The 22419-nt window shown below is 35.5% G+C and overlaps 1 protein-coding gene across 1 annotated transcript; it reads right to left on the minus strand.

Annotated features, from left to right (window-relative positions):
• Positions 1 to 12161: 12161 nt before the first annotated feature.
• LOC132565617 (uncharacterized) lies at positions 12162 to 22189 on the minus strand. Its single transcript, XM_060230265.1, has 4 exons — positions 21997 to 22189; positions 20153 to 20232; positions 14712 to 16725; positions 12162 to 12448 (listed from the first exon to the last, which is right to left on the minus strand). Exons 1-4 carry the CDS (start codon positions 22187 to 22189, stop codon positions 12162 to 12164), a joined length of 2574 nt encoding a protein of 857 aa, XP_060086248.1.
• Positions 22190 to 22419: the final 230 nt, after the last annotated feature.

The raw sequence follows: 22419 nt of genomic DNA on the forward strand, positions 1-22419 counted from the left end.
ATGAAATACAGAAATGAAAGGAAATGTACAGGGTAAGAAATGATGAAATTAAGAAATGAAAGGAAATGTACAGGATAGGAAATGATGAAATTAAAAAATGAAAGGAAATGTACAGGGTAAGAAATGATGAAATTAAGAAATGAAAGGAAATGTATGGGTAAGAAATGGTAAAATTAAGAAATGAAAGGAAATGTACAGGATAGGAAATGATGAAATTAAAAAATGAAAGGAAATGTACTGGGTAAGAAATGGTGAAATTAAGAAATGAAAGGAAATGTATGGGTAAGAAATGGTAAAATTAAGAAATGTAAGGAAATGTATGGGTAAGAAATGGTAAAATTAAGAAATGTAAGGAAATGTATAGGGTAAGAAGTGATGAAATTAAGAAATGTAAGGGAATGTACAGGGTAAGAAATGATGAAATTAAGAAATGAAAGGAAATGTACTGGGTAAGAAATTATGGAATTAAGAAATGAAAGGAAGTGTACTGGGTAAGAAATGATAAAATGAAAGGAAATGTATAGGGTAAGAAGTGATTAGATTAAGAAATGAAAGGAAATATGCTGGGTACGAAATGATGAAATTAAGAAATGAAAGGAAATGTACTGAGTACGAAATGATGAAATTAAGAAATGAAAGGAATTGTACAGGGTAAGAAATGGTGAAATTAAGAAATGAAAGGAAATGTATGGGTAAGAAATGATGAAATTAAGAAATGAAAGAAAATGTATGGGTAAGAAATGGTGAAATTAAGAAATGAAAGGAAATGTATGGGTAAGAAATGATGAAATATAAAATGAAAGAAAATGTATGGGTAAGAAATGATGAAATTAAGAAATGTAAGGGAATGTACAGGGTAAGAAATGATGAAATTGAGAAATGAAAGGAAATGTACTGGGTAAGAAATGATAAAATTAAGAAATGAAAGGAAATGTACCGGGTAAGATATGATGAAATTAAGAAATGAAAGGAAATGTACAGGATAGGAAATGATGAAATTAAAAAATGAAAGGAAATGTACAGGGTAAGAAATGGTGAAATTAAGAAATGAAAGGAAATGTATGGGTAAGAAATGGTAAAATTAAGAAATGTAAGGAAATGTATAGGGTAAGAAGTGATGAAATTAAGAAATGAAAGGAAATGTAAAGGGTAAGAAATGATGAAATTAAGAAACGAAAGGAAATCTGCTGGGTAAGAAATGATGAAATTAAGAAACGAAAGGAAATATGTTGAGTAAGAAATGATGAAATTAAGAAATGAAAGGAAATGTACTGGGTACGAAATGATGAAATTAAGAAATGAAAGGAAATGTATGGGTAAGAAATGGTGAAATTAAGAAATGAAAGGAAATGTATGGGTAAGAAATGGTAAAATTAAGAAATGAAAGAAAATGAAGGGTAATAAATGATGAAATTAGGAAATGAAAGGACCAATGGCTTATTTTTAAATTGAAACTGAAATACTGAAAAGAAGCATTAAAATGCATATAAACACATGAAATATTAACACGGAAAACATTAGATATTAAATTCCCATGTTACAACCCATCAAAGGCGAAAAATGACTCTATTTATCAAAGTTCTAGCAGCAAATATCACATGAACCAGACCTGGTCAGGATTGTTTCTATTTACCTATAATCTTTATCAATTTGTATCTCCCGAAACATTGCTATCCTACTTATATGGAAAAGTTGGTACCCGGAAAAGTTCATAGCTTATCTGTTTATGTACTACATATAAATATTTACGATTCGGATGGTAGCAATAGTGCTATTATTGAAATGAGAAAATTCATACTGTAAAATCACGTGAAAGATGCTTTGTAAGTAATCACCACTGTAATTAAGTGGTAAAAACATCATGCTTTTGTCCTTAATGTTGGGGTTTGGATAAGGACAAGGTAAACGTTGTTCTCGTTATTTTAATGCTTTGAAAATATTTCTGAGAGTGCTTTTGAAGTGACTTGGTAACACCTTTTTGACAACACCTTTCCAACTGGTTCTTATCGATACATTCATCCGTAGTGTTGATCAAGGCGTCTTGATAATCCCTTTATAATGGGGAAAAAAACCAGCCTAAGTAGTTGTATGGAAGACGGTGATTAAACTATTTGTTTGTTTGTTAAAATCTCAGTATGATTTTGCACTGTAGAGACAAAGCGTATTTGTGATCGCAACAAAACCAATTGCATGTCACAATCCTAGAAAAGTAGTCCACCGGTACATCTCGGTCACACTTTAAACAAATAATTGTTTGATTTCGTTAAAAAGTTTACTGAATGTGTGTGTAGTTACAAAAACAAGTATTTTGATAAAAGCAACCAGTTAAATGTACAAAAATATATAAAAGAGCCTTCAGCGTCCACCGGCCGAAGGGATTATCGAGACACATATATTTACACTACTTTACTTTATAACTTTGTATTTGCTTTATGTTCCATTCATGTGATGTAATTTATGTAATATTGAGTTGTTAAAAACGGGCAGAATGCCTAAAAAAATCGACAACTCTCTTGAACGTACTGTCGTTATAATTTTATTGATCTTATATCTATTCCAGTAATAGGCATCCGATGAACATTTCTACTCCAGTACTAATTTTGGACCATATAGTCGATATTACTTACTAGATTCTACACACATATATATATATCTTTGATCCTGTTCCTTGAAATAGAGTATCATGCTGAACACACAAAATCCGGTCAGTCACGTTTAATGTATTTGTACTCTGTTGACAATGCACTCAACTGGTTTTTATACCAACCTTGGGTAAGTTGATACCTGATAATTAATAAGATAACTGCACAACACATATTGCTTTTGGATTAAGTGTTATATACAATGAGTGACTGATAAACATGACTACGAGATGGGAATCGTACAGAATATTCAATCAAACATGAACAAATGAGATAATGAGATTCTACATCAGTCCTTCGTAAATCATTGATAAGACATTGTAACTGACAGCCATGCTGTAGTTTGTGATCTCTGGTTTCCAGATACAGACCCAACAGTAGTAATCGGACTTAAACGGACACAAGACTCACTGTTACATGTACATATCAACGATTTATCTATGTGCAGTTGTCACACTTATTTTTTTTTATCTTATCTTATCAGCGAAAACATCTTCTATATGAACGTTTGACTTTTCAACTCAGTACACCTCTATACCCCATTCTAAACTAAAAGAAAACCTTCGTTCTAATGTTATCAGCGCTTACATCGCAATAAAACATCATAAACATGACCGAGTTTCTGAATGATAATATCTTCGCCGAGTTTGTTGATAAGATCTTACAACAGACTATTGACATACCTATGGGTAAAATCATGCCCCTCTGTTGGCTGACTTGTTTTTTTTATATGAGGCTGATTTCATCTATGAGCTTATTCTAACAGGTCAGAAACATCATGCAAAGTCGTTTAATTCCAATTTTAAATATATTAGATAATAAAAGGCTTCATGAGCACCTCCATCTTATATACCTACTAGAAAAGGAGATCAGTGACTCGACAGACTCTTTTACATCAGCCGCTTATCTCGATCTTTTCCTACAACGAGACCAAAATGGTCAGCTTGCCTCAAAGCTGTATGATAAACATGATGATTTTAATTTCCCTATTGTGAATATTCCATTTCTGGAAAACAACATCCTGAGGGACATAGCGTTTCAAAAGACGCGATATGCAGTTTGATGTGTTTGATACTTTATCTATTAGTTCTGTTTTTTGTACACATAGTTCTCGGTTGAGAACGTGGCAAAATTTGCTATGATTGAGCACGTGTTTTACACGATCGGTGACGCCTACTCTTTGTATCTTTTCAGGGGTCTCCGTGTAAATCGTGTTCTTATTGTGACTAGTTTTATTGAATTTAGTTTTAATTTGAATTATGTTGACATGTTGGTATTTGTTTGACAAGTAGGGCCTAACCGAGTCTCACTTCCAAAAGTAGGACTCTACGCAAGACCTTACACCACAAATAGGACCAACTTTCACTAGCAGGACAAGCTCGTCTGACCTACATCAATAGTGTTAACTGAAGTCTCACTTCCATAAATAGGTTCAAATCCAGTCACATCTCTGAACATAATTACCTTCTAATCTGATTTTCCATTACATCAGATAATGAGCGTTCCTTGGTAAATCATTGATAAAATAGTAATAAAATTGTAACTTACAGCCATGATGTAGTTTCTAGTCTATTGTTTCCAGAGTCCACAGCTGTACAGCAACCACAGCAGTAATCAGACTTAGACAGAATCACCGCTAGATGTCAAAGAGTTATCGGTGTAAAGTTGTCTAACTTATCTGTAAACGTTTTTGCTAACACTGTAGGGGATTTTTACATACCAAAGTCCAACATTTACAGTGATACATTGATATTTTTATTGACGTTAATCAGGAAGCTTTGATTTTGTCGTTTCATTGGTATAAGCAGGTGTACATACAAAATAAGTCAAAGAATATTGCATAATTTGGCAATGCTGGGACTGGGTTTTAACCTACTAATGGAAATGAACACATTCTTTCGCTTCTTAGGGAGTTTTCTTTTCTAAGAAATGTGAACGGTGAAAAAAAAAAAAAAAAATATGCGAACTTCGTACACCACTATACCGCACTCTAATCTGAATGTACGCCTTCGTTCCCTTCGTTCTTTCTTTGTGGCAGCTTTCTTTCCGACGAAAGTTAAACGGCGGTACAAATATGCGAGGGTATGAACTATACTGAAGACAACTTTTCTTCCTCATCAAAGTATTAACACACGAAGAACAACATGAAAAAATGACCAATAGACTATTGGCATACATATCAGTATAAACTGCCTCTTTGTCGGTTGACATGATTTTTGTTTTGTTACCGAAGAGCATGTCAAAACAGGTCAGAGACCCATTAAAAAGTCGTTTAATTCAACTTAAAGATTCTTTTCTATTTCTGACCATGCGTTCGGGTATAAACAGTCGGTACTTGAACTTGAGATCTCTAATCCGTTGAGTACGGTTTGTAAGTCTGAAACCTCATTTTACTTTCGAGGAGTAAAATTTTGAAAAAAATGAATAAGGAAATATTTTCGATGATGGACGTGAATATAAAAAATATTTCCAAACTTTATTGTGTTAAGAATTACTGAAGTAGGAACCTAATGATATGTATATAACAGAAGTGTACTCATTCACTGTTGTTGCCATGGTTACCATTTCGTTTTTCAAATACAACATGTTATCAATTTTAGAAAATGATATTTCTGTCTGCCCAAATTTCATAACATTACTCAAAATTAGACACAACAATGTTCAAAATGTGCTTATTATAGTATATTATCAAAGTTGACACATATATCTGTACATTTCTTTCAAAACATTTCATCTTTCGGAGTAATTATACTATTACTAAAATCATTATGTCTCAAAATTAGTTAAAACACATACTTTAGATTAATCATTTTAATCTTGCATAATCCTCCACACAAACTAAATGATGAGGGGAAAGAAAAGTGAAGAATTGGCTGGCTCTGATGGCACTTGGTTGACTTGGATGTTCCAGTATCATCACACATTGCCCATGCTACAGCAGTCCAGTGTTGATACCTGAGGTTAGAAATTAGAAAAAAATGAATATAAACATCCTTTTGTACACTTATGAACATTTCAATTCTTACTTCAACACAAATAGTTGACGGTTTGAATAGAATAGAAATGCAATGTTCATGTTACAAGCTGTACCACATCAGTAATACACGTACTAACAAACTTTATTGACAGAATTTATTTAGGAATATTGATATCAAAATCAATAAATGTATTATTAGTCAGTTCCTATATGGATAGCAATTCAAATCTTACATGTATACATTATACAAATCAATAGTTTACAGAAGTTCAGCAAGTAAGGGTTGAGAGTATCACTATTATTGTAATGCTACATTGATCAAACTGCTTTCCTGATGATAGAGGTTTCCAAATTATAGGGACTGGTGGATCTTAAAATCCAAAATATACTCAATGGTCAAAGAAACGCATGATGACCTTATTTACATTACATTGTTTATCTTGCGAACGCGGTCTTCAAAAACAATGAAAATCGGTCAAGCAACTTTCTAGGTTCCGGTGCACGTTGTCCTGTATCGAATGTTGCATTATTGTATTGCGTGACGATGTCTTCCGGAGAAAGTACGAAACGGGGAAAATCTCGTGCACAGTAGTGTTGTGACATTGAGTTACACTGCTCATCATACTATTAGGAAGTCAAAGAGATACATCATTTATCGATATTTTGATTAATTTCTGATAACATCAAACAATGGCACCGCTGATGGAAGTTCTGAGGGGTCAGGCTATTACGATGATTATGCAAGGTAAAAGGCAAATACAGGTTGCCAGACATTACGGTGTTCATATTTGCACAATAGAACGTGAAACTGGGCGGGTTGCTGACAGACCTAGGTCTGACGCTTGACGTCGCAACGTCAGGACAGGTTTATTCTTCTCGCGCATTTGCGCAATCGGCACCTTACTGCCACTGAATCTGCCCTACATACCAAAGGTACTCATAACCGTTCTATCCTTGCAAAAACTGTAAGAAAACGATTGCGGCCACAACACATGTTTGTGGATATGCCTATTACCGCTGCTCTTCGCTAGCCTCGTATGGCATTGGTGGCGGCACATGCCCCCAGAATATTTCCATTGAGGAAGTGGAGGCGGGTCTTATTTACGGATGAGTCTCGGTTCGCCCTGATTCGAGCAAACGTTCGACGTCGTGTATACCGACGTCATGGAGAACGGTTTGCCGACTGCTGCGTAGTAGAGGCGGAAAGGTTTGGGGTGGATTGATTATGGTGTTGGAAGGAATCTGACATAGAGTTCAATCACTACTGGTTGTGGTAACGGGTAATTTAACTGCCGCTAGGTATAGAGATGAGATCCTCCGACCCCATGTTGTCCCGTTACTGCAGCACATGTAGCAAGGATCTTCCATGACTTTCTCACTAACAACAATATCCACCCACTGGACTGGCCACCATACAGCCCCGACCTATCCCTTATTAGGCACTTGTGGGACCAGCTACATAGACAGGGTTGACGACGTCTGTCTTCCCCTGTTTCTCTGGTCCTACTGAGAGCAGCCCTCATGGAAGAATGGGCCAATATCCCAATGAGGAGAATAAACTCACTCATGAACTCCATGCCAGGGAAAACCAGGGCTGTGGAGAGTGAATTGGGAACATACCCGGTATCGACTAGCCAGCTCCCACAATCAGTCCATTTCGATTTCAGAATACATAGTTCTCCTTCAATTAACTTTGATTACTCCTTAATCACTTACCAGATACACTTGGAGTTTGTTCTGTATGGATTAATTAATCTTTATTCTTACTTAAAATATTATACATTATACTCGACGTCTTGCCTAGAATCATCTCCAAAGATACCCTGGGTTTCTTTATCCCTTGAGTATACAATGTATAAGGGTCACGGACTCAAACCTCAAACACTGACAAAAAATTACAGTATAACAATTACTTTTCAATACATGTTACTTCAAAGATATGTTTTTCTTATTGTTATTTATCTTTCCCTTCAAAATTGTTGCAAAATCTGCTTAGGATGTGCACTGTACAATGCGATATTTGTGGTCTTGTGAATATCTTTCGGCCATCTAAGGCTGATATTTAAAATCACAGCTTCATTACTTATATAGCTCCTCATAATCAAATACAACTTGACAAGAGTATTTTATCACTGACTGTTTTGACTACTTCAGCTATCATTTTCTAAATAAATCGGCAACTTAAACAAACAAGTTGTTGATTAGTTTGGCCAGGATTTACAACAAGGACCAATCATCAAGTATGGTATTACCAGGGATCTGAATAAGACAGGGCCGACTTTATTCAGGTTATATTATACATCTCTAATCACCTGGCATTATCTCTTACAATAGTTTATACATTATTTCGAATAGACTGAATAACTAATAAAAAAGTAAAACAAAATGAAAAAAAGAGGTTAAGTCATAGGAAAAAAATCCAGAACTTGTGTTTTGTTAGGGAAAATACAGTATCCTTAGACAATTGATATGTAATAATCAATAATCACAATCAGGTAGAAAACTGCAGTATATTAGAAAGTGGAAAATACAGAAGGAAACACGTACATGTATTTCGTCAGGGATGTATCATACAGATTCCCCATCCATGTAATACATGTCCAACATGTAGTGTTAGGGATCTATGATACATGTCTTTGCATTCAAACAACATAGATGCATAGAGCTACATGTACCAACACCAGGCTTGAAGCAATCTATATATCACAAACAAATAAATTTGATTAAATGGCGTAGTTTTGCATGTCATGTTGCGTTTTATTAGACATTATTTGCTGTAAGTGGAAAACTGAACTTTTAGCCTGCATTGTTGGTAAGGATGGTAAATAAATACCAAATTATATTTTACAGATTTCGAATTGTTTGAGACACTTTTATAACTAAGAATAAAGTTTAATTCATGTAGAATGAAACAAATACATATACACTATTTGGATTCATCTTTGTATTCTAAACATTGTACTGTGTCTTGCTCAAATATTTTGAAATATAGATGAAATGAAGTTATTCTGTGTAGCATATTTAATCATATAAACATTATGCCTACTAAAATTACTTACCTATGCTATGATTTGGTGGCAAGATGAACGCCATGGTAATTTCTCTGCGGCGGACAGGCTTACCTCATCATTCCATCATTTGCAAATACTGACTGGTCGACGATTTTACTTTTAGTTCGTCTCTAGACTCAACACGAATGAATTCTATCGCCTTGATTGTGACATGTCATTATTTTGCACCCATTTGGTATCTTATCTTACTCTAGTGACAAATAAGGTCTCATAAGACATGTGCTCGCTCCTCTAAATCGAAAGTAATCACTTTGGAAATACCCAAAGACTATAAATAGCCTTTGCCGTTGATGATTAGGTTTCTTTCATCTGCTTTTATTTCAGTTATTTCAAGATCTCCTTTATTACCGTTATCTATCCCATTCGAATAAAATGATGAATTTCTGATAAAACGACCGTTTACATAGCATGTTATAAAACGACTGAAAGTTGCACTATTATGATCCTAATCGTACAGGTGCTTATTCCGTCACACAACGTCAACTTACTGTGGTGTTTGTTTACGTACAATGATTGTTTTAGAAAGCTCGAGAAACCTTTCTTGTGGTATTTTCTGAATGTAAATAGATGAATTTTGATTAATTTCAAATGACAATAAAATTCAGTAGAAAATTTTATGCAATATCATTGGAATCGATCAAAGGTGTGTACAGGCTGACACGAGGCTGTTTGGATAGTATCGGATGCGTTTTATTTGTCAAATCAAAATATTTGCATCGAATTATGTGAACGTGATGGAACATACATAATATTTTGGATATCTGGTATCTATGTATTGAAATTCGAGTGAAATGTGGATTACAAACCAGACCCGCGAATAGACATTTACGTACACCGTACACACGACGTCATTACTCCCAAATGTTCGGAAATGCCTTGTATTCTCAACTCGCAAAAAAGGCAACACATCTTTTTTTCAAAACAAAATTTGTACAGCATTTTCGCAACTTTCAGGAAATATAATCAGTAGATCAATAACTCAAGAAATTAGGGAGATAGGACTGTTTTCGCATCACTGACGTCACAATGCTTAGAAATGCGTAGTTGGGAGTGAAATTTGAACCTTACACCCGATGTGATATAACATAATATCTTTCAAATCCTGCACGTCTTCCTTTTCCTTATATATTTCCTATTGTTGTCTACTTATTTACCGTAAACAAATAAGTGAAACTACATAAACGTGAATCGTTCCTCTATTTTGCGCTGTACATGGAAGACAGTCGGTAAATTAAATGTTCTTAAAACTGCTCAATCAATATTCTAACAAGATTGCTAAATGATAGATTTAAGTTGGTTTACACATAAAACCACCTAATATGCAATCCAATATGGCTTCTTCGTCCTAAAATCTGATTGGCCATGTCACTATTAGTATACATAGTATAGAAATGTAGTTCTAATTGTCTTAATCGATCATACATAATGCCTTGAAGATGACGGTTTGTAGCCAAATCTACATTTCTTGATGTTTGTCTTAAACGTTTTGCCTTTTCAATGCAAAGGCTTCGCAACGGTTTCAAAATGCATTTAGTATCATAGATAGCGCAAGATATTTGTTACGTGAACACATATAGCCATGGTTCTCCGTCCTTTACGGGATTAATGACGACGGAGCTGTCATGCTGGATCCAAAGATTGTACTTAACACTAATATATCGATAGATCAAGATCTCGTAGTCATCACTTGTGTGTAACGGGGGTGTTTCGTCATCAAATAAAAGATGACACTCGTGCGTTATTTCCCACATTTGTTACGTACGACCAACAAAATAAAACCCTGCAAAATAGATAAATAACAGACATGTAAAACAATTCAATAAACAATCGTACCTACATGCACTACGTTCATTTACATCTATAGAGATATTCCTATTTCCAAGAGAGTCAAATTGACTCTCGTCAAAGGGAGATAACCCGTAAGGTTAATTTTACTATTTATAAATCGAATATATACACGTATATCTATAATACCTACGAATACAATGATATTCGTATATTCTATAAATATACTGATTACACCTTTCATTTACGTCTTACCTGTTTAGATACATTTTACTTCCGACATAAATTAATAAATAAAATATACGAGATACTTGGGTGAATACACAGGAATCTCATGTATATTTATACCCCACAAACTACACTAAAACCTATAGTATTGCCACACCTACGAAAATAATAGTGACATTTGTAGAACACTCACCCTACATATCATGCAGGGGTTTGACCGGAGTCCTGACCAGCTTACTGGCAGTTCACACCTCACACCGGCTACAAATATAAATTCAGCGAACTATAACACATAGCTCTACTATGTCACCGGTATATAAAGGAATTGACTGCAATTTCAGTATTAATTGACCAAAGTCCAATTAACACAAATAGAACTTAACACAGCAGTATTTCACAGCTATAAAACCTTGTAACTATATGAATATAACCAATATAGAATTCCTTTATATATGTATATTTATAAAAAAACAACACAATTTCCAATAGGACACTTGAACGGCTGGCAGCTGGTGCTAGGACTGACAAAATTTGCAGCATGTGCAAATCTCACTTGGCTAAATGGAAAGCATCTGATTGGCCAAAACGGGTTGTTATGCCCAATCAGAGACTGTCCAGTAACTATAATGTCTAAACTAGTGAAAGCCAATCATGTGATAGTCCTAGCTTATCGGAGTGTAAGGTTGTGAGGTTAACATGTCATAGTGTAGGCATGTCAAAGGTCCTGTCTTAAATACTTGACCCTACAGCATTATTGCCTGGTAATAGTATTTATACATGCATTTGATATAATGAAATACTGTGGACAATATGTTATTTTGCAAAACCCATATAGTATATATATAATCCACACAAATGATATGTTGTTTTTAAGACACTTATACCATATTACATAACCAATACTAATAAACACACACATATATAGCACAGTCAATATAAAGATCACACTGCCACATGTGTAGTCAACTGCCAATGATATTTGGCAAAGGATACTGTCCGAAGGCATTCCATGTCTGACTAGAAAGTCACAATTATCCGCAGTAGCATCTAGAGTCACAAATAGTGACTTGTACCTTCTAGTAAGATCTGGCCCACGCTGAGTTCAGTTGTTGTGAACTTTAAGGTGCCCTTTCATTTGGCAGCCAGTACCCTATATTTTGCGTCTCGCTCGCTCTTGTGAGCACACACTTATGAGTCTTCGAATTCCATTGAGACAGGCTATTATATTCTAACGACTGCCTCGATGACACCAATGAAATAGATTCATGGTATGACTCCATTACCCATCTGGATTTAGTTGTGGATCTGTCAAGGTTAGATTGTAGATCGTCATATTGAGTCTACCAAGGTTTTAGATAAGACAGCATATTTGTTGTCAAACCACGTAATTCCAAATCTGGCAAAATATCCCAAAGTCCTAGAGCAACAACGTTGTCATCTTTCACCAACCAGGAGAAACTATCCATTATGGCTTTTTGTAATCTTGTCATCATTTAAGCTTCCATGAAAGGGCCCTTCTGTGTCCAGAATGTAATCATCATACAGGGCTATGCTCGTGAATTTCAAATAGTTTTGCTTCTTCTTGCCACAGTAGGAGATTCTCTTGAGCTTGTTATCATAACTCTTAGGGATATAGGTGTATGGACCATCAAGTATGATAGCCACCCGCTGGTCAAGAAATGCTTCTGAGGACAGTGTTATGCTCCAGATTATTTTCCCTTGTAACATGTTCACATTTTGTAGCCCTTTGGGCAAGTGAGCAAAACAGTTCACAAATTTGTTCGTCATCCAAAAAACAAACAGAGATTCTTTTTTGTACATTATTATTTTTAATGGAAATTAGGAACATAAGAACGAATCAAAATGATACATAAGCCAAGTAATAGTCTAGCTACTATTCCGTGACTATCAGTTACTACTTGTCATTGTCAAAATCATATAATTTCATTTGGTGCAATCATTACAACTCTTCTAAATATGCATTAACATAGAAAACAATTCCTATCATGGAAACTTGCATATATGTACAATAAATATCAGTATTAAAATCAAAATATGTTATTAGACATAAGGAAGGACTGCATATGATATTTGAGCTAAGGTCTACAGTAAGATTATTTCTAAACAAGAATAAATCCATAGAAATTTAATACAACTTCAAACTAGTAAAATATTTGATCAGAAATTTTCTTTCGTTGTTTAAACGAAGGCAATATGATAATGAAAGACGTTTTCACATGGGTTTATATGGATACACGAAGCATTATTTGCAAGGTTTGCCATAAAAAGATCATAATTAAGGAAAACGAAACTATATGTAAATCATGCTTTTAAAATGAATACGCAAGCAGGGAAGACGGTACACTGGACTTCAAAGAAAGAGTTTCCCGTAAAATTTCCTTTTCATAAATAACAGAAATATAATTTTCATTGACATGCACTTAAATTAAAGATTATTCCTAAATGTATGTGGTGATCCGAAAAATGTAAGTAGTCCATAACTTAAAGCTATCTAAATCTCTATTAAAAGTTTATTGAATTTCAAGATAAGACGCCGGTGACTTGAATGATGATGTATCGACTGCAACTAAATCAGAGGGTGATGAAAGATATCTGCAATATAATTAATATGAATTAAAAACAAACGTGAACTATGAATAGATCCCTGACAAACGCCTTCCTCAATGACAATTACTTTAGAACAATTTTTTTAAAAACTATCATATGATTTTAATTTAACAAATTAGTCCAGATACTTAACTTTACCAAAAACTTTCAAAATGATTTTAAAGAATCGAGTGCAGTTCATACAAGATGACAGATATGAATAAGTTGGTAAATTGTATCGTGACCATGCATCAAACCTGATATCAAAAGGGGAATTGAAAATCGAACAGTTTTAATATATGTAGTACATGTCTTATTTCTTTTAAAAGTTATTTCTACATAACAGATTTATCAGTTTTTGGCTCACAACAGAGACTACGGTGTTACTGTCATTTACACATGTTATATCACAGAAGGAATTATTAAAACATGTTACTATAACGTCAGAGCGTGGCTTATAGCATTATCCATGTCCATCCGACCCCTTCTCGTATCTATGCCATGTATATTCTAGAAGCCCTATAGATATATACACATGCATGAGAGTGGAGGCATTAAAGTCTTATAGTCATTTACGAGTTTTAATAAGTATTTCGTATCGTTAGTTTACCAACGTAATTTTAAGAAACATGGTATTTGTTTGTTCATAATGTGGAATATAGCATATATATCCTGTGTGTTCAAATGTTGACTCCTGTGACAATATTGACTTGTTTTGACTCTGGTGTTAAACATTCGTATCCGAAACGTTCTAGGTACTAAACCGTGTTCTGAGCAATGGACGAAGGTCTTTGACATAGATATATGCGATTCCAGGTAAGTACTCCCAAATGTTGTTTAAAGAATACCATGTGAAATGATAATCTCTCGCTACATTCATTTACATCATCAATTCGATTGCTAGTCCAGTGACAGCAACTAAACACAGAATCCAACTCATGTTCAACCTAGGACCTGAAAGTAAAACAAAATATGCCGTATATGAAAACCTCACGCAAAATTACTATGGCAACTCAATAGAAACTAGACAAAGGCCTGCATTAAAAAAAGAAACAACAGAATTCCCTCGTGTAATTATTTAACCTCGTGTGGCATCAACTATGTTTCATTTATATGGAGAACTAGTTCTTCTTTTTCGTGCGTTCTGACCTCATGTCCTTTTTAACGCTACATTAACAACAATATACATATTCATGTGTTACACGGTTAAATATTTTCAAGAAATTGTTTCACTGCACTTAGGAAATTGTTAGTTTTAAAAATATAGGCATGTTCTCATGAATTTCATTTACATCAACTAATGTACATAATCAATAATTATTTGTTAATGATTCAGATGATGGGAAAGCTACTGTGTAAGGACAAAAATGTCTTAAGAGTAAAAAGTATATATATACGTACCAGCGGCTAATAACGGTTGGGTATCCGTTCTGAAGGTTCTGAAGGTTCCACAGGTCGGAAATCCCTTTGGTATGTCGGGATACATCGTAGGCGACTCCAGGATAACCATCCCCATCCCGTTCGTGTTGTGGAGGTCGATGTGACAGTGGAAGAACCAGGCACCTGGGTTATCTGCCTTGAATCTGATGACGACGTAGCCATCGGTAGGGACTATAATGGTGTCTTTCTGTGCGGGTTTGTCGAGAACTAATCCCGGTACGTTTCCTCCTCTCCATGTCTCGTTAGCCCACACAGGATTGTTACAGAAGCCTTTAGATCCAATATCACAGGATATATCAGGTGTCGAACCGACCAGAACACCTGCTGAGTTATACTTTCCGAAACCAATCTTCATGACATAAAACGAATGACCGTGTAAGTGTACCGGATGTGACCACCCTTTGCCGTTCCCGAGGTTGGTTAGTGTGAACTGGTATACTCTCCCATTTTGAATTTCCTGTGTGTATGTGCATGTACAAAGGTTATTATCAGCACAGTTAGGAGAACAAGCAGTAGTAAGATCATTCGGCTGCGAGTACAATGGCGCAATTGGCGGTACGAACTGACGGCCATTGACAGACGCAGGAGTATCACCCACCTCTCCTGGAAAAGCAAAGTTGAAGAAGTGTTCCTCATCGATGTTGGTAACGTCTTCTGGCTTAGAGTTAAAATCGTCGGTTCTTGCGTCGTTAAACGTCTTACAACTTTCACCACCGCTGATAGGACTTAAGTATGGACAATTGAAAATGATACATTTTGTACCCATAGAACAGCTCAGGGCCGCCGGTCGACCAGGATTCAATTCAACAGGAACATTCCTATAGTGGATGATAGCTTCTGCTATATGAAAATTGTTGTTTTCCAAAGTCTGCGCTACAAGCATGTAATTTCCATCTGTCGAATTTGTAAATATTTTGAAATCATATCTCTCCCCAGGATTAATGACGAAAGCATCAACAACCATCTCCTGAAGAGCAAACCCGTCCGATGCGATAAGTGTTAGCTTTGGATGACCAGTTACATAAACAAGAAACGGATAAAGGGTGGCTGCGCTGATGACTCTAAAGGTATACCACTTGTTTCTAATCACGTCAAACCTAGTCAGAGGAGCTTGGTTGTGTGTGTTGCCGTAGATGTAATATCGCCCCTTTCCATTCACAAGACCAGAATGAAACAGAAATCTACTATACATTCCACCATCTTTCGAAGCAGTTGGTTGATATCGAGATCGGCTCGATTGGTAGAACACACCATACAGCATGCGTTGATACAAACTAGCCGCGTCGTCGTCATGATTCCAGTCCTGAATAATGGCCGCGTGTTCTGCTTTGGTTGTGGAAGGAAGTTCTTGTTTGGGATATACGATAAGAGCTCCATACAATCCCATGGTCCTCTGATCGCCAATATGGGCATGGTAAAAGCTGGTACCGTGCGGCTTGGCTTTAAATTTGTAAGTGAACTCCTGGCCGTGTCCCAGCGGACACTGGGAAACGAAAGCAACACCGTCGGAGTATGTGGTATCTTTCTGGTGCATGCCATGCCAATGTATAGTAGTACTATCGGTGTGCATCAGGTTGCGAACATGGATGATCAGTGTCTGGTCCTCGTACGCAGTAATCTGTGGTCCTGGAAAGCGCCGATTTATAGCGATAACAAGTCTGGAATTGTTTCCGTCCGCCGTCAAGATAAATGGCAACTCCTCTATGTTATCTATTGGGGAACCTAGGCTATCATATTCATGTAGTTGTCCTCCTAATGGAACAACCAGTTTTTGTGATTCTTCATACATCATTGTTAAACGATGTTCAATTGTGAGATAGCACTCACAAACAGTGTCATTCCTATCACAAGTTGTTGTGAGGCATGCGGGGATTTTCCCGGCTCTAGTATCTTCCCAGTAGTTCTGAGCGTCGGCAAACAGGAACAGAATTATAAGAAAGAATGTTCCAACATGATGAATATTCTTTGAATTCATCTGAAATATTATAAGAAAAATTCAAATAAACCATTGTACCTAGAAATGCGATTTCCAATACAAAGCATTGACTTTCCTAAGGGATACATTTTCGTTGATTTCTTGGCTTAACGAATCCTTGTGTCTAGGAAACGTTAGAATAATGATAAGAAGACTTATTTGTGCTATAGCACTAACTTAAGTGTTCACGAACATGTTCTTGGAAACTACGGCAATTGTCCTTACAAAAAATTTTACAGTTTGATTTAAAGTATGCAAACGCAGAAGAGTAATTTGTTCTTCAAAAGACAAGAAAAGCTATTAAGAAAATATCAAATCAATAAAAGATATGAACAAAAGATTATGGTTTCCATAGAATTATCATTTTAACAATAAACGGTGTTTAAATTTCAAAGTTTCAGATGTTGCAGGTTGCAGACGGTAGTCAATGCCCTACTTCGCGCTTTATTAACGTTACATTGTGGATAATCTCGACATAAATATTTCAGACTTCATTTTTGTGAGATCTTTCAAATATTCCAGTGTTTGAGATCATCAAGATACTTGCCTTTTATATTACCTGTGTGTTTAAACAGGACTTTTGATACATTTGATCGTTTTAGAGAAGAATGTTGAAATGCTGTCGGATGATAAATTTTATGAACATCTCTCATTCGGAAAGCATTACAGATGTTTGAAATGCATTAATTTGCAATAGTCCTTTTTTGATATTCACAGTACGTACAAGTAAAATCTTTAGTGCCTTTAAACACACGGTCCAATTTGAGTGCCTTTGTTGAAAGTTTGCTCCAGAATTCCATCTATTTCCCTCCTTTTTTCCCTTCAAACAAATTTTTTAATGGCTTGTCCTCATTCAATAATGAGGAACATTTGAGCTAATTTCCCTGCCAATAATAATTAATGTGGTTTATATTTAGAAACATTGAAATAAAATCTATGAAGCATAGCGAATTATGTTTCAAACCAATGCTATTTTTTTTTCTTTTTCACTTGGAGAATAATCGTTGGTATCATTACTTTCAAATTTGGTATTGTATCTTATTAATATTTTTCTTCTGACCGTGGTCCTTAATTAGTATATCTAACACTAAATACTGCATTACGTTTAAACCTGTAAGTTTGTATGACTGTCCTATTATGTACATGTTACTTAATACCAAGTGATAGGTGTAAAAACCGTTCATGCATGAGCTCAAGGCTAAAGTATTTCCGCCTATTGATCTGTTGTAAACTGCTTTGTACTTCGAATAGCGCTATTACCTCAGTTTTCTGAATAATTGGTGTCACCTTAAAGCGGGCATTTAAAAACGAGATATTTCATTAGAGGGAACCAAACACGTTAACAAAATCTCGATATAATGACTGATAAGATGTGGTATCCTGAAATAATACCTGATATCCAGAAACTCGCCGAAGCCTGCGACGGCATACTTTGAAACTAATTTTCCATTCAGAACTTCATGTAAGAGAATATCATATGTATCCTTAAATTCAAAACAAAGGACTGCCGACGTAAGCATCTGTATATGAGAACTGATGGAAGCTTTCATGGGGATCTCAACAAAAGAGGAGAGATTTTTTACATTTACATTTGAAACTAACAAGAGGACCAATGCATCTGAATCACTCACAGGTCAGAGTTTGAGAAACACCAAACTTTTTACCTCCCCCACTCCCCAGTTGACTTCCTTTAATATATTTTCTTAGAAACATAATTTCCATTACAAGAAAACCCTTGTGTCATATATGAACTGAAAATTTTATCTAAAACATGGACATATGTTGGTATCTTGCCAATTTATGTTGGGGATGTATGTACATTTATCTTTTCGTTTTGCTTATGAAACGAAAATATCAACATATAAGATTCCCCTCAATTGATAAAATATTTCCCCTTTTCTGAAAAGAATAGATATTGATGCCTACATGTACTGTAGCTTATAGTTATAAAGAAGGCTTTGTTCGTAAAGTTAATTTTCACAAAATTTGTCCGTCCATTTCCGATCATGGTAGTACACAAATGCCATTACACTAGGCCTAAAATATAACCGTCTTAACAAGGTTGTTCATTTGACCAAGATTAATTTTCAAAACGCGGTAGCACTTCATGACAAAATGCTATAGGCCCAGTAACAGAATATTCGTTCTTTCAGTTATTGAAGAGACGTCGTTAAAGGAAAAGTTGACGGCAAACGCCACCGCACAGCAGTAGCTCACTTGCCTTCCGAAAAAGTAAAAATACCCTGTTGCCAACTTACCTGTTGTTATTTCCAAGGCCGTCGTCAATGATGTCATTGTTATGACACAAAAAAATTCCTCAGAGGAAATCCATATCTTAAAAGCATGTATCCACATGTCCATAAAACCTTTATATATATATATGTTTTTCCCTTGAAGTATTGTACCAGCCACAACAAAATATATCCGTGCGCAACTCAAACCATAGTTCAGGTATTTGAACAATGTAAATAATTATCATATTCTGTTATCTACTTAAGGCGCAGCTGAAACTTAACCAACCAGAGGTAAACAATAGCTGAATTGAAATTCCAAAGCCAACTGCACAATGTTCCTTTAAATGGCGCGTTAAAAATAATTAACTGACAAGCATTATCACGAGATAGGTAAAGTATTTCTCGGTAAACGGATATCTGAACAAAATAATTAATAAGTTCTCATGCAAATGAAAACAAAGTTACACTCGCCAGACATTAGGTGTGTAATATCAGGTGGAAAATAAAGAAGAAATATAAAGACATGATTAGGGGTGCAATAAGAAAATGGAACGAAAATTCTCTAAACAAGATTCGCAAGGGTGTATTCACTTTGTTTATATCTATGTATCTTACCTTGTAACAGAAGATCAATAAATGTTCGTTAAAAGGTTGCCACGAAAATAACAGAGAAAGAAGAATGATCTGAGAAAATGAATTATGTCCTGTTATATAAATTCTGACGACAGTGCGAAAGCATATTGATTTTTTGTTTGTTTTTGATTTACTTCCTAAGATAAAATGTTCACAAAATCATCATTAGAAAAACAAGTTGAATACCGATATATTTTTTTACTTCTCAGAAGAGAAAATTCTTAGAATTAATTCTAAACAGTTCACAATCCCTATAAAATACACAAAGAAATAATCGAGCACATTTTCTGCAAATGACAGAATCATCTGCACATCCTGACATGTGCTCATATCACTATAACACCAATAAAAATTGAAAGTATATATAAGGAATTGAAATTAGAAAAAAGAGAAAAATATTATATTCTTGTGCATTTCCAACTAACCTTGAAGCTATTTCACTGTGCCCAGAGTTAACACATGTACGCCAGTGTGAACTGCAGGACTGCCAATCAGAGAATGCAGTGGTTTTAAGCCAAGACCGATACCTAATCTCCGGATATTGCGTATGTGCCAACTACGCAGTATGTACCTGCAGATCGTGCAGGCTGTATGTCAACCCAGGCCAAAATCAGGTTTATTGCCAATTGTTGGTTCTGTTCTGTAATTAAAAACCATTTATTAAACAAAGTTTAAAAGCTCAGTGGCAGGAGGAATGGAATACATATACCAATAATAAATTGCATTCTGTAAAACCTATTATCGGTGAATGGTCTTCATGCTATAGAGAAAATCACCGAGACGGACTTGTCCTTGCGTGTCTTCGGGTAGGTCATACTTACCTTACACATTAATATATGTTGAAAGGCGAAGAAAATCCTCGGTGCATAGGATGTGATGAGCCATTCACCGTTAAACATTTTTTATTGGGCTGTGTCACGATCGCATGTATTCAATATGTTTTTCATGTGTTGTTTTTCGTGTTTAGTTGTTTATTGTCGTGTACGAGTATTTGATGGCGTGTATGGAAGTACGGCGTGAGCGGAAGTACGGGTGCACGCGTGGAATGTTGTTTTTATCTACGTCACTACAGGTAGTGTATGCATAGAGTAATGGCTGTTTTGTGAACGCCTTTGGTCGATTGTCATTTATTAACATGGAAACAGGCTTGGAAATAAGACCTAACTCTAACGTCTTACTTTGAATGTGTTTTTCCCGGGTAAATGTCTTTTTAGCATATTTTTAACGTGCGACCCAATCATGCGTAACCATTGTTTACATCTATATTTGTGTTGTTTAAATGTAGGTTATAAATAATTATGTGGCTATTGCTATATTATAGTGTTAGTTATAGTGTATATAGAGTTCTTATGTTGAAATATATATCATTATTTGAAGTTATGAATTGCGCCTGTGTAAAAATGTACGGAAGCCCTAAAGGGACATAGCTTAGCTATTGTGTACATTGATGTTAGTGTCAGGAATGGACCGACACGAATTTATGTTAGTATTTTGTACATCTAATTATTAATATTTGGGCACATAATAGTAGTTAATTTGGCGTATTTATTCTATCATTATCAGAGTTAGGATATTAATGTATGTTAATTGTTGTTTGCCACGGTTGTCAGGCGAGAAATTGTCAAGATGTTGTGTGTGTTTGTTTAAGCTCCCCATGACGGGATTTAGTCCCTGAGTCAACAGGACTCTGCTTCACGACGGCTTCGGCGTCAGAACCTGTACAAGATAGACTCATCCTCAGGAAGTTCTGTCGGTGTGACAGGCGAGTCAGCCAAGGTAAGGAGTGGGCGGTAACACTACGCCTACATGTGGTCGACGTCTGGTGTTATAGACGTACTGGTGAGATAACCAGCCACTGCGGATCTGAGCTAGATTATTTGCACTAGCAACTATTGTTTTATACTTTACCTGCGGGAAAGTATTTTTGATGATATTTCTGTACCGGACATTCTTGCCGAACGCTTGTCCGTGTGTCTGGGTTGTGGTTCAGGTGCTGACTTTATTGGTGTTTGTCGTGTGGGAAACTTGTGACTGCCGTGTGGATAACGAATTATGAACTTTGAACTTTCGTGTTGGAGTGAGTGTGAATATGTCTTAGTGTGAAATTTATATGTATCTGTATAAAATATGTAGTAAATAGTTTCATGTAAAACTGTTTGTTGTCTTCAATCCCAAACACCCTACTCGACCGCTTGCACTACGTTACAGACTGCATTGACCTTCAGTCTACTCGAGAATGTTTTTATCGTAGTATTACAGGTCTAAAAACTCTTTTTGAAGCTGTTGAGATTTGTTAAATTCTATATTACCTGAAAGATGTTGGTCTATATACTAGACTATGACGTACCATTTTAATCTTTTGTGTTAATATACCCATTTAAGATTTTTAACATTTGTTTTTTACCTTTTAACACCAAACTTCTCCCAATACCAGCCCTCAGATGATCCAGGCAGGTTTGAGAACGAGGGCGTTTAATTCCGTAAAACCAAACACATTCAACGGAAGACATCCTTTGCGAATCTGGGGCATGTATCGTGTATTCATTCACAGAAAGTTCGTTCGAATTGATACCTGGCTCTCTGCACCTTATCGTCATGTCTCATGTGTATATTTCGTTTTTCTCAAGTTAACCATCTGTCATTTTGTCTGGTCTAACGATTGTAATTGGACTGTGATTTGTACAACCTTTTCGATTGGTCAAAATTGTTCAGTAGTTTGATTATTTTTGCTATACCGAAAACCGCTGTCCCATTAAATTTCCATTTCGTGATTATTTTATTAAGAACCGCTGTTCCGTCAGATGTCCATCTCGTGATTATTTTGTTA

This window comes from Ylistrum balloti, unplaced genomic scaffold (genome assembly GCF_031769215.1).
Source record: "Ylistrum balloti isolate Yb309-2 unplaced genomic scaffold, AGI_CSIRO_Ybal_v1 Utg369576, whole genome shotgun sequence".
Classification (NCBI taxonomy): domain Eukaryota; kingdom Metazoa; phylum Mollusca; class Bivalvia; order Pectinida; family Pectinidae; genus Ylistrum; species Ylistrum balloti.

What these genes read in the sequence shown, in the direction of transcription:
- LOC132565617 (XM_060230265.1), bottom strand. Translation starts at nt 22,189, where the DNA reads ATGACGATAAGGTGCAGAGAGCCAGGTATCAATTCGAACGAACTTTCT. An exon ending in GAGAAGTTTGGTGTTAAAAG is followed by an intron (nt 20,233 to 21,996) that starts GTAAAAAACAAA and finishes TTTTAATTACAG; the next exon opens with AACAGAACCAACAATTGGCA. An exon ending in CCAACCGTTATTAGCCGCTG is followed by an intron (nt 12,449 to 14,711) that starts GTACGTATATAT and finishes ACTTGCCCAAAG; the next exon opens with GGCTACAAAATGTGAACATG.